Consider the following 13091-nt stretch of genomic DNA (forward strand, 5'->3'; position numbering starts at 1 on the left):
GGGCGGGGATAGTCTCTATCTGTTGCCAAATTGCACAATCCAAGCGCTTAGTCCAGTGGTCTGCACATAGTAAGCACTCAATAAATACTATTGAATGAATGAATGGGCAGGGATGGTCTCTGTTGCCAAATTGTACAACCCAAGCGCTTAGTCCACTGCTCTGCACATAGTAAGCGCTCAATAAATACTATTCAGTGAATGAATGGGCAGGGATGGTCTCTGTTGCCGAATTGTACAATCCAAGCGCTTAGTCCAGTGCTCTGCACATAGTAAGCACTCAATAAATACTATTGAATGAATGAATGGGCAGGGATGGTCTCTCTCTGGGGCCCAATTGCACAATCCAAGCGCTTAGTGCAGTGCTCTGCACACCGTAAGCGCTCAATAAATACTCTTGAATAAATGTAGTAGCCCACTGAATCTAATTTCTGCATTTCTTTCAGCTCCCCGCTTGCCCCCAACCGCCACGCCGCCGCTGGCGACGGGCGTCGAGGCCCGGGCAGGGTCGGGGCGGTTCCCGGCCACGTGGGGCGGACGAGCGCGTTGCGGCGCCGCCGGTCCCTCGCCGGCCGCCGTAGCGCGGCCTGACGTCACTTCCTCCCGGGCCCCGCGCGGGCCGCGGCCGGGTGTCATGGCGGCGGGCGGCGGGTGGCTGGCGCGAGGCCGGGCGCTGGCGCGAGGCCGGGCGCTGGCGCCGCTGCGGGGCGCGCGGGCGGCCCCCGGGCCGGGCCCCGCCAGAGGAGCGGCCGGCAGGGCCGTCGCCGCCGTCACCGCCACCGTCGACCTCGGCGGCAGGTAATAAGAATCACAACATGGGGGGTTGTTAAGCGCTTATTCATTCAGTCAGTCATTCAGTCATTCAGTCAGTCAGTCAGTCTATAGCCTTTATTGAGCGCTTACTATGTGCCGAGCACTGTTCTGAGCGCTGGGGGAGAACCAGGTTGTCCCACGTGGGGCTCCCAGTTCATCCCCATTTTGCAGATGAGGTCACTGAGGCCCCCGAGAAGTGAAGTGACTTGCCCACAGTCACACGGGCGGGCAGAGGCGGGATTCGAACCCATGCCCTCCGACTCCCAAGCCCGGCCTCTTCCCACCGAGCCGCGCTGCTTCTCCTAATGGCCGCACCCCGGCTGGGGACGCAGAGGTCGTGGGTTCGAATCCCGCCTCTGCCCCCGGGCTGCTGGGTGGCTTTGGGCCAGTCCTTTCACTTCTCTGGGCCTCAGTGACCACATCGGGAAAATGGGGGTGAAGCCGGGGAGCCCCACGTGGGACCACCTCATCACCTTGCATCCCCCCAGCGCTTAGAACAGCGCTTTGCACGTAGTAAGCGCTTAGCAGATACTATAGTTACACCATCGTTATTGTTAATTATTATCATCTGGGCCTCAGTGACCTCATCTGGAAAATGGGCAGGAAGGCTGGGAGCTTCACGTGGGACAGCCTGATCACCCTGATCTCCCCCAGCGCTTAGAACAGTGTTTTGCACATAGTGCTTAACAAATACTATTATTATCAACTGTGTGACTTGGGGCAAGCCACTTCTCTGGGCCTCAGTGACCTCATCTGTAAAATGGGGGTGAAGCCGTTGAGCCCCACTTGGGACAATCCGATCACCTTGCATCCCCCAGCAGTTAGAACAGGGTTTGGTACATAGCAAGCGCTTAACAAATACTACAGTTATACCACCATTATTATTAATTGGTACTATTATTATTTGGGCCTCAGTGACCTCATCTGGAAAATGGGCAGGAAGGCTGGGAGCCCCACGTGGCTCACCTGATCACCTGATCACCTTGCATCCCCCCAGCGCTTAGAACAGCGCTTTGCACATAGTAAGCACCTAAATACTGTTATTATTATTATCAGCTGGGTGGCTTTGGGCCAGTCCCTTCACTTCTCTGGGCCTCAGTGACCTCATCGGGAAAATGGGCATTAAGCCTGGGAGCCCCCACGTGGGACAAACTGATCACCTTGTATCCTCCCCAGCGCTTAGAACAGGGCTTGGCACATAGCAAGTGCTTAACAAATACCATTATTTTTATTATTAGCCAGGATTAGAACCCACGTCCTCCGACTCCCAAGCCCGTGCTCTTTCCACTAAGCCAGGCTGCTTCTATAATCGAAGACTCATGGTATTTTTTAAGCGTTTGCTATGTGCCAGGCACTCTGCTAAGCGCTGGGGTGGATACAGGCAAATCAGGTTGGACACCGTCCCTGTCCCACGTGGGGCTCTCAGGCTCAATCCCCAGAGAAGCAGCGTGGCTCAGTGGAAAGAGCAAGGGCTTAGGAGTCAGAAGTCATGGGTTCTAATCCCGCCTCCACCACCTGTCAGCTGCGTGACTTTGGGCAAGTCACTTCTAAGTGCCTCAGTGACCTCATCTGTAAAATGGAATTCAGACTGGGGGCCTCATGTGGGACAACCTGATTGCCCTGTGTCTACCCCAGCTCTTAGGACAATGCTCGGTACATAGTAAGCGCTTAAACACCAATATTATTATTATTATTACTTCACTCACTCAGTAGTATTTATTGAGCGCTTACTATGTGCAGAGCACTGTACTAAGCACTTGGAATGGACAAATCGGTAACAGAGACAGTCCCTGCCCTTTGACGGGCTTACGGTCTAATCGGGGGAGGCGGACAGACAAGAACAGTGGCAATAAATAGAATTGAGGGGAAGAGCATCTCATTAAAACAATAGCAAATAAAATCAGGGTGATGTACATCTCATTAACAAAATAAATAGGGTAATGATATATACAGTCGAGCGGACGAGTACAGTGCTGAGGGGAGGGGGCGGGAGAGGGGGAGGAGCAGAGGGAAAGGGGGGAGAAGAGGGTTTAGCTGCGGAGAGGTGAAGGGGTGGTAGAGGGAGCAGAGGGAAAAGGGGAGCTCAAAATCTGGGATGAGGGGACTGAGGCCCCTTTTACAGATGAGGGAACTGAGGCCCAATGAAGTGACTTGACTTACCCAAGGTCACACAGAAGACAAGTCCATCTGATTGACCCTCCTCGCCTCCTACACCTCCTGGCCGGGCCCCCTGCCCTGCCTCTGTGTCCCCGACCCCTTTCCGCCCCAAGCATCTCCCGGCCCGTCGTGATGATCCTTTTGAGGGTCTCAGCGGCTTCCCTTTCATTCTGCACATAGTAAGCGCTTAACAAATAACATTATTATTATTATTATTCCCCTACTAAGTAGCCACCTCATCGGTTCACCTCATCGGGTTCACCTCAGTACAGTCAGACAGTCGTATATGTTGAGCTCTTACTGTGTGCAGAGCACTGTACTAAGCGCTTGGGAGAGTACCATACAACAATAAACAGACACAGTCCCTGCCCACAACGAGCTTGCAGTCTAAAGCCCGAAGTATCTTTTTAAACCCCTTCACCTTGCTTCTCCCCAACCCTAGGTTTATAATGTTGGTATTTGTAAAGCGCTTACTATGTGCGGAGGACTGTTCTAAGCACTGGGGGAGATACAGGGTCATCAGGTTGTCCCATGTAGGGCTCACAGTCTTCATCCCCGTTTTGCAGATGAGGTTTATTCATTCAATAGTATTTATTGAGCGCTTACCATGTGCAGAGCACTGTATTAAGCGCTTGGAGTGTACAATTCGGTAACAGAGAGGGACAATCCCTGCCCAACGATGGGGTCACAATCTAAACATCCTCTGGTCCTTCCCAGGTCTCCTTTTTTTTCGTTTGTTTGGAAGAGTTTGAGCTCACTGATTATCACACTAATCGTAGTATCCCGAGCAGATTTGGATTGTGTTGCCTTTGTTTTTCTTTTTTACAGAAAACTAGAAATATCTTCAGGAAAACTTGCCAGATTTGCTGATGGCTGTGCTGTGGTGCAGGTAAAACTCTAGGTTTAAAATTTCAGCGTTTTTTAAAGTTATGAAGTCTGGAGCTGATTTCCTCAAAAGAGTTGTGTTTCTCTCTTGTAAAACTGTAGGGTGGAATGAGAATTCAGAGATTGAGGCCTTTCCCTTTTCTTCCAAAATAAATTAAAAAACTGCTCTGAAACGCTGGCTTTCTGCTGTCTCTTAAATACTTTCAGGAGAAAAGCTGCTTTGGAAGCTTTGCCTTATAGCATCATCATCAACGGTGCTTATCGAGCACTTAGTATATGCGGAGCACCTTACTTAGCACTTGAAAGAGTTGGCAGGTAGTTGGCAACGAGTTTAGAGTGTACTAATCTAGTTAATTTCTCATCTTGAGAATTGTGACCCATCAACCCCACCTCGCCCCCCAACTCCCACCCAGGAAGTCTGAAATGTTTCAGGGGAGAGAAATGTGCAAAAAATCTTTGTCACCACATCTCCAATTAGTCACACTGCCTGAAGCACTGTACTGAACACTTGGGAGAATACAACAGTACTACAGAGTTGGTAGAGACATTCCCTGCCCACAGGGAGCTTACAGTAAGTAAAGCCTTAGATTTATCAGATTGATAGTCCCTTCCTTGTTCCAATTCCCTTTCCACATCTAACTTCTCCTCCTCCCTACTCCATCCCACTATTGACTAGAATTTTATGCCAATCCTTTCCTTTCCAACTACTAGCTCCGCTTGCTCCACCAGCAACCTTTCCAAATCATTTTTTTCTTCCTTTTGGTATTTGTTAAGCAGTTACTACGTGCAGGACACTGAACTTAACACTGGGGTAGATACAAGCTAACCCCGGTTGGATACAGTGCATGTTACATGTGGGGCTCACAGTCTCAATCCCCATTTGACAGATACGGAGGTAACTGAGACACAGAGAAATTAAGTGACTTGCTAAAGGTCCCCCAGAAGACATGTGGCGCAGCCAGGATTAGAACCCAGGTCTTTTGCCTCCCAAGCGTGTGCTCTTCCCACTAGGCCCCGCTTCTACAACAGCTCTATCGCTCGCTTCACTTCCATTACTTTCTCGGGCCTCTAGAAATGAAAAAAACAATGGTACACCAGCATCTCCCCAGTGTACATGTTGGCTAGAATGTGGTTACGGAATTAGAGAACATTATTACAACAGTATACGTTTGTTTGGATGCAGCATGATGCAGTGCTGGAAAAACTTGAGTGCGCACATGAGACACGGTTAAAACTGCAATGTGAGTTTTCCCTCATCTGGGATTTTGCAAGGACCCAACATCCATCTCATAAAGTATTAGCTGAATCGTGGAGGGAAGGCAGTGTTTCTGGCTCCCAACTTGCCCACCTTCGATTTCCTGCTTTTGGGAAAAGTACGTCCGGCATTTATTTCCTGCTCTCCTTCAATTTCCTACTGTTGTTTTTGCCTGATGCCACCTCCCCACTTCCCTCGTCCAACTCTCTGCCTTCCCTCTCAAGCCTGATTAGCGCAAGTTGCCCAACAAAATTGCTAAATTTCTAACTTTGTTTTGGGTAAAAGGATTAATGTGTGGGATACTTGTTTTGACTTTGCTTTCTTAGTTTGTTAACTCTGTTGCTTGCTGTTGACTGCCATCTATTTTTATCTTGTTTTTTATAATAATAATGTTGGTATTTGTTAAGCGCTTACTATGTGCCAAGCACTGTTCTAAATGCCAGGCTAGATATAGGGGAATCAGGTTGTCCCACGTGGGGCTCACAGTCTTCATCCCCATTTTACAGATGAGGTAGCTGAGGCACAGAGAAGTTAAGTGCCTTGCCCAAGGTCACACAGCTGACAAGCGGCAGAGCCGGGATTAGAACCCACGACCTCTGACTCCCAAGCCCGGGCTCTTTCCACTAAGCCACTTATCTCTCTACCCCACCTAGATCTTAAGCTCCATGTGGGACAGTGACTGTGTCTGATACGTTACCTTCAGATCTTAACCAGCACTTAGCACAGTGCTTACCCCCATCATAAGCCCTTAATAAATGCCGTAACTAACCAGGAAAGGAAGATAGCAGAATTAATACGAAGGAAATAACACTTCATCCCACATCAGATAGTGAGCATGTGGAAATCTTTACTATAGGAAGGTCAGTGGGCCGAAAACATAATCGATCAGTGGTATTCATTCAATTGTATTCATTGAGCACTTACCGCGTGCAAAGAGCTGTACTGAGCGCTTGGGAGAGTAGAGTGTAACAGCAGATGCATTCTCTGCCCACAGCAGATTCGCAGTTTACTGAGCGCTTACTGTGTGCAGAGCACTGTACTAAGTGCCGGGAAAAGTCCGATTTAACAGAGTTAGTAGACACGTTCCCTGCCCACAACGAGCTGACGGTCTAGCGGGTCTAGGCGAGGGCAATGAGGGCAATGTGGTTCCTTAGCATATTTTTTAGTCGCTGGGAAACAGAATACTAAACTGAGTGGACCTGCAATCTGGCTTAAATCCATTCTTATGTTGTTTTTTATGAAAATGGAGGACTGTTGGTCTAAGTAAAGGCCCTTTGTTCTCTAGGCTCCTTTGTTTCTGAAAATTAAATGATTTTGTTCCTTATACAGGAGATTCATGCCAATAAAAAGAACTGACTTTTAACCTCTTTTGAATTAACGCAACATTATCACTTGTTTTGGTCGTTGGGCGGGGGGGTGTTCACAAATTATTTTCTTACATGTAGCCATAGAGAAACATTTGCTGTCCTGCCATTAGTAGTCTCTGGATCAGGAGTGGTAAATGAAAAATTAGAATGAGATGTAATGGTTACTTACCAGGATTCTGTCTGTTCTGACTTTAGCTGGGAGACACGTCGGTGATGGTCACGGCAGTCAGCAAAACCAAACCTTCCCCCTCTCAGTTTATGCCTTTGGTGGTGAGTACCCATTATTCTTTATTATTTGGCTTCTGTGTTGCCATATCAGAGTGTTGTATGTTTTCCTCCAGCTTCTGAGGAACGGAAAGTGTGAAATCTGTACCATCCTTTAGGGCCTGTTTCACGTGTTTTGGGCAACGTTTCACAAGTTGGCCCGTTATCTTTATTACAAGAGAATAATTCAGTACCATTTGCAGGTTGACCATTCCTCATAACAAATTACATGAATTAAGGTAAATCTCAGAAGTCAAACCATGTGGGATTCAATCCGTCTTATGGTTAATGAGTTTTTCCAAAGAAAAGAAACCACATTTAAATTCATCTTGGGAGCAGCTGGTGGGTGATTTAAGTATCCAGGAGCCACATACGCCTTGCCCTGTCTGTGTCTACCCAGCCTGGGAGTCTTTCAGCTGTTTTTTTGTTTTGTTTTATTGGGTTTTTTGTTTGTATTTGTGAAGCACTTACTATGTGCCAGCCACTATACTAAGCACTGGGATAGATTTGAGCTAATCAGGTTGCACTTAGTCCCCGTCCCACATGGGGCTTGCAGTCTTAATCCCCATTTTACAGAAAAGGTAACTGAGGCCCAGAGAAGTGAAGTGACGTGCCCAAGGTTACACAGCAGACAAGTGGCAGAGCTGGGATTAGAACCCAGGTCCTTCTGATTCCCGGGCTCATGCTGTATCCATTAGGCCACACTACTCCTCTGACCTCGAACCCTTGTAAGAGGGTAGCCACAGGGGCAGCCGAGAAAAGCGTGGGATTGAGCAAGAAGGCCACATCCTTGGAGAAAAATTCACTTTAGCAATATTTACATTAAAATAAAGGAAAAGAATGCATAATAATGATTCAGAAGTCAGAAGGGCCTGGGTTCTAATTCTGGCTCCATCACTTGTCTGCAATGTGACCAAGGGCAAGTCACTTCACTTCTCTAGGCTTCAGTTTCCTCAAATGTAAAATGGGGATTAAGATTTATGTGGGACAGGCACTGTGTCTTACCCGATTAGCTTGGATCCACACTAGTGCTTAGAGCAGTGTCTCGCACAGAGTAAGTGCTTAACAAATACTGTTGGTATGATTATTGATTATTATTGATTACAAAATGCCTAGAGCCAGGCTTACAATGCAGTATGTCCCAGATATTTAGCAGTTCAAATAATTTTTTTTCTAAGAGCACTCTAGCATAAATTGCCAATCTCTTCAGGGAAGACTACTGTAGCTGTAGAAACAGTTTGTGAGATTCATATGGAATTTTTATTCATCCCTCTAGGTTGACTATCGCCAAAAGGCCGCCGCAGCCGGAAGAATTCCCACAAATTATCTTAGACGAGAGCTCGGTTCTTCTGACAAAGAAATTCTTACGAGTCGAATAATAGGTCGGGTAAAATACTGAAAATAGTCCCAAGCAGTACTTGGACTTCTAATGGTCATTTCTTCCCAGGGTTATGAAGTTGAAGCCCAGATATATTCCGTGGTGGCTAGTGCCAGTATTTTTTAGCGTTGCTGACTTTGATGTATTTTTTGGTGTGGAATTGGCTTACTTAAAACATCACCTTCTCCCCTATTAGATGGGCAGGATTCTAAGAATGAGTTTATTGGGGGTTTTTTGTTTGTGCTCCCCCTCCTGGATTCTGGGAAATGGGACAGTTATTATTGAATTGTTCCTGAATTGGATTAGTCCTTTATAAAGTAAAATCTGATTTTCATAATTCAGAGTACTAGCCCCAGGAAATAAAAATAAAGAGGGGATTGGAGGGATAGTACGGGTCGATAGGTTTTCTTTTGCCCTTAAAAATCTCCACTCCCTACTTCCACATTTTAGAACAGTGCTTGGCACATAGTAAGTGCTTAACAAATACCATAATTATTATTTGATTAGCGGCCCGACAACCAGAATTAAATGTGTCACCACCCTACTCTTTAACCTCATCCTGTCCTGACACGAGAGCAGAGAATCCTGCTAAAGAGGACCAGAATGAATCTGCACAGCACAGGAAGCCTCTCATTCTTGTCCCCTCTAACCCAAGGGAAACAGACCATGCCAGTAATGCTCTACTGAGTACCAAGTATCTCCTCCAAGAAGCCTTCCCTGATTAAACCCTCATTTCCTCTTCTCACACTCCCTTCCGTGTTGCCCTTGCACTTGAATTTGCATCCTTATTTACCCCCATAAGCACTTAACGTCCATATCTGTAATTAATTGATTTCTATTAATGTCCATCTCCCCCTCTAGACTCTAAGCTCCCTGTAAGCTCCCTTGTCACAGTAAGCGCTCAGTTAATACGATTGATTAATTGACTGATATTGTATAGCCCTTTGCCGAGATTGAATGAAAGTGTGAAATTAACTCTTAGTAATACTGCTGTTCTGATTTAATAATGTCTTCCAGATCGCTCAATCAGGCCTCTCTTTCCTGCTGGCTACTTTTATGATACCCAGGTGAGTTCTATTAGGATTTTCAGGTGTAGTCTTATTGATGATACATTCAAAACTGGTATTACTTTTAGCGAAAAGTGAACAACGGATTTCAGTTTTCCTTCTAAGGGGAAATTGGGCATTTAGTGATATGTGTGTAAGATACCTTTTGAGGTGGGGCCGAATGTAACTTAATTTTTAGTGCTTGCCGACATCTTTTATTAATCCTGCTGATTTTAAGCACATATACCAGCCAGGTAATGTCCCCAGACTTCCACTGCCAGGGAAAATAGTTTTACTCCATGCAGATAAACCAACCCAATAATTCAGCCCAGAAATCCAGTTTAGAGTTGAGAATTATTTTCTGACAGTAAAAAAAAAAAAAAAAGGCACAACAGACCTCTTCACTGTGGTTCTTGTTCAGCGGTATCAATTGATTTGTGTTGTCTCCCTCTTTCAGACTTCTAATATTGGGGTATTCATCTATCTTGACTTGTATCTACTCCAGCACTTACAACACAGTTTAACACATAGAAAGTGCTTATCAAATACCATTATTTATATATGTGGATGTGTGTGTGTGTATAGCTGTTTATTGACGTCAAAAAAGTAACATAAATGGATCTGAAATGATCACACTATGGAAATACCTCTTCTAACTCGGTGGATTTTTTTCTCTTTTTAATCAGTGGTTTTTATTGAGTACTTGGTGTGCAGAGCACTATACTAAGTGCTTGGGAGAGTACAGTATATCAGAGTTGGTAGACAGTTCACTGCCCACACTGAGCTTTCAGTCTAAAGCGATCTTGAAGTCCCCACTTCCTGTTCCATGCCAGAAACCCTCCCATAGTGTGCCCACAAAACACGGGATGGGGGAGCATAAAAAGCTGTCCCCAAGCCTCTGCTGGGTACTGCCATATGAGCAGCCCACTCCACTCACCACAGGTATCATGGACCACCCAGAGGGGCCTTGGAACCACCATGGCCAGAGGCTGGACAGGCTTCAACTGACAAACTGCTCGGCCTCTTCTCGCTTGGCTATATTCCCCTCCAGCCACCACTTTGGTGGTTTTGGGGTTTTTTTTTAAATGGTATTTGTTTTTTACCAATTGATTCTGGGTGCAATTATTACTCCCTTGAATATAAAGTCGGACATTTATTAGTTGACCCCAGTATCGCAGAAAGCCTTGCATTATTTTTCTGGTGGACTTTCAGTCTTATTACTCATTAATTTAAATGGGACTTTCTTGAGCATACGGATAACCGAAAGAGTGATAGAAATTGGGCAAAAAGTAAAGTCTGACCTTTGCGAGGGTGTGACACATGTAGAGATGCGCACAACTGGAGATGAGGGTGATACATAGCACCTTTCCCTCCCACCAAGCCTCACCCTCCCTGTCAAGAGGCAGAAGCAGCCTGATCTAGTGGATAGAGCTCAGCCCTGGGAGTCAGAGGGACCTGGGTTCTAATCCCGACTCTGCCGTTTGTCTGCTGTATGACCTTGGGCAAGTCACTTCACTTCTTTTTGCTTCAGTTACCTCATCTGTAAAATGGGGATTAAGACTGTGAGCCCCATGTGGGACAGGGACTAAATCCAACTTGATTACTTTATCTCTACCCCAGCGCTTAGTACAGTGTCTGGCACATAGTAAGTGCTTAACAAATACCACAGTTATTATTATTATTATTAGGAATCAGCTCAGAGCCAAATCCTAGCCAATCAGAGCACTCGGTGGTGATCACCCAAGAAGCGGCGAGTCCTTACGTGCGGGTGTGTGTTCACCAATCTAGGAAATATTTTGAAGGAAATTGCTTACCATTTTTTCCATTGTCTTTTACGGCAGATCCTTTGTAATCTCTTAGCAGTAGACGGTGTCAATGAACCTGATGTCTTGGCAATTAATGGAGGTAAAACAAAAACAGAGATGACAATTAATCTAGAGTTATGCGGTGGGCATAAAGTGTTCACCTGTATCTCTCTTAACTTTCAGCTTCTGCAGCCCTCTCACTATCAGATATTCCTTGGAATGGCCCCGTTGGTGAGTTTATAATCCAGAAATTTATATGTGTGTGTGTGTGTGTGTGTGTATACATGTATATAATATGTAATTTAAACTTTTAGAAAGAGCCAGTATTCTATCATTTCAAACATTGCCCTCTCGAAGAAGCAGCATGGCCTAGTGGAAAGAGCATGGGCCTGGGAGTCAGAGGACCTGGATTCTAATCCTGATTCTGCCACTTGCCTGCTGTGTGACCTGGGGCAAGTCACCTCAATGCCTCAGTTTCCTTATCTGTAAAATAATGTAAAATTTCCTGTTCTCCCTCCTACAGCCCCAGGTGGGGCAAGGACTGTATCTGATGGATTTTTTTTTGTATCTACCCCAATGCTTGATACAGTGCATAGTGCATTGTAAGTACTTAACAACTATCAGTAGTATTTTTGTCATTATTATTAACGATAGTAATACTAGTCTACCTACACCAATTTGGGGGCTTGTGGCTGTAAGTTGTGGGATGGCGGCATCAGTTTTCTGGTGCCCCAGCTGAGTAATAGTCCTTGAAGAGATGTGAAAGACTGAGGATCGATCAGCAGTCAGTAGTATTTATTGAGCGCTAACTATGTGCTGACCACTGTACTAAGCACTTGGGAGAGTACAATACAACAATAAACAGATATGTTCTGTGCTCACGATGAGCTTACAGTCTAGAGGGGGAGAGACATTAATGTAAATTAGTCAGTTACAGCTTTGGGGTTTGGAAAGGGGATGAACAAAGGGAGCAAGTCAGGGTGTGTCAGAAAGGAGTGGAAGAACAGGACATAATCAGGGAAGGCCTCTTGGAGGAGATGTGCCTTCAATAAGCGTTTGAGGGTGGGCAAAGGGTCTGTAGATATGAAGAGGGAGCACATCCTACGTGAGTAGGATGGCATTAGAGGAGCAAAGTGTGTGGGCTGGGTTTTAGGCATCACTGTAGCCTTGCAAAAGTTCAGTTTGGAGACATTTCTGACTGGGGAGGCAGTTGGTAGCCTTGGGATGGAGCCAAGAAGTCTCCTTTGGACTTTTGAGTGAAGGAAGCCCAGGGACTTTATCCCAAATCACCACAGACAACACCTTAAGTTTTGCTCTTGATAACAACTTGGGAGAGGTAGGAAAGATTTATGAGCTCCTTCATTTTGTTAATGGTGAACTTGTTTATGCAACTGGGAGCATAGAACATCATATTGGGATGGTGGACATTTAATAAGTACATTTTGATTGTAGCAATAAATAGAGAAGAGGAAAATGAACATGTTAGTCGAGAAGACCTCAACTATCAAGGAAGGCAGATTCTTTGAAATCAGTTCTGCGTGCTTGATTTTAAAATGCCTGTAATCTTTGTAATACATCTTCAGGTGCAGTACGAGTAGGACTGATAAACGGAGAATGTGTCATTAACCCGACTCGAAGAGAAATGGCATCCAGTGCTTTAAATTTAGTAGTTGCCGGAGCACCTCGGAGTCAGGTTGGTAAGTAATTGGAATAGCAGTTTAGTTCCAAAGTAAGTGCTGACTCAAAAAAAACTCAGAGCTCGCCTTGCTCCTTTTTTCTCAGATAAGAGTACGTTGGGCTTTTTTTTCCAAATCAAATTTATTACTGTCTGACTCTTAACTCTTTCCTTAAACTACGTGTTTAGCAGAGTGCCCTGCACTGTGTCTTTTGAAAATTTAAAGGAAACGTCTTTTGAAATGGGTTAGGAAATGGAAGTTGCCACAACCTTGCTTTAATAAACAGTGACCACTTCTGAAATGTTCCGACTAGTTTCCGTGGAATGTAAAGTGTACACCTGGGCATGAGTTAGGGAATCATTTTGTAATTGTGTAATTTAATCTGGCCATTCCTCAACCCCTCAGTTGACCTCAGCAAAGAGGTACTGATGTGGTCCAGCTGGAGGAG

General features: G+C 45.6%; 1 protein-coding gene across 1 annotated transcript in view; it reads left to right on the forward strand.

Annotated features, from left to right (window-relative positions):
• The first annotated feature begins 631 nt into the window (after positions 1-631).
• PNPT1 (polyribonucleotide nucleotidyltransferase 1) overlaps positions 632-13091 on the forward strand; it is a 31605-nt gene continuing 19145 nt past the window's right edge. Inside the window, exons 1-8 of the mRNA XM_029071665.1 lie at positions 632-795; positions 3796-3856; positions 6670-6744; positions 8015-8120; positions 9134-9183; positions 11004-11067; positions 11151-11198; positions 12551-12664. Of these exons, the coding sequence (XP_028927498.1) occupies positions 632-795; positions 3796-3856; positions 6670-6744; positions 8015-8120; positions 9134-9183; positions 11004-11067; positions 11151-11198; positions 12551-12664 (682 nt within the window). The remainder of the gene's footprint in view (positions 796-3795; positions 3857-6669; positions 6745-8014; positions 8121-9133; positions 9184-11003; positions 11068-11150; positions 11199-12550; positions 12665-13091) is intronic.

The sequence above is a fragment of the Ornithorhynchus anatinus genome, chromosome 9, assembly GCF_004115215.2.
Source record: "Ornithorhynchus anatinus isolate Pmale09 chromosome 9, mOrnAna1.pri.v4, whole genome shotgun sequence".
Taxonomy (NCBI): Eukaryota; Metazoa; Chordata; class Mammalia; order Monotremata; family Ornithorhynchidae; genus Ornithorhynchus; species Ornithorhynchus anatinus.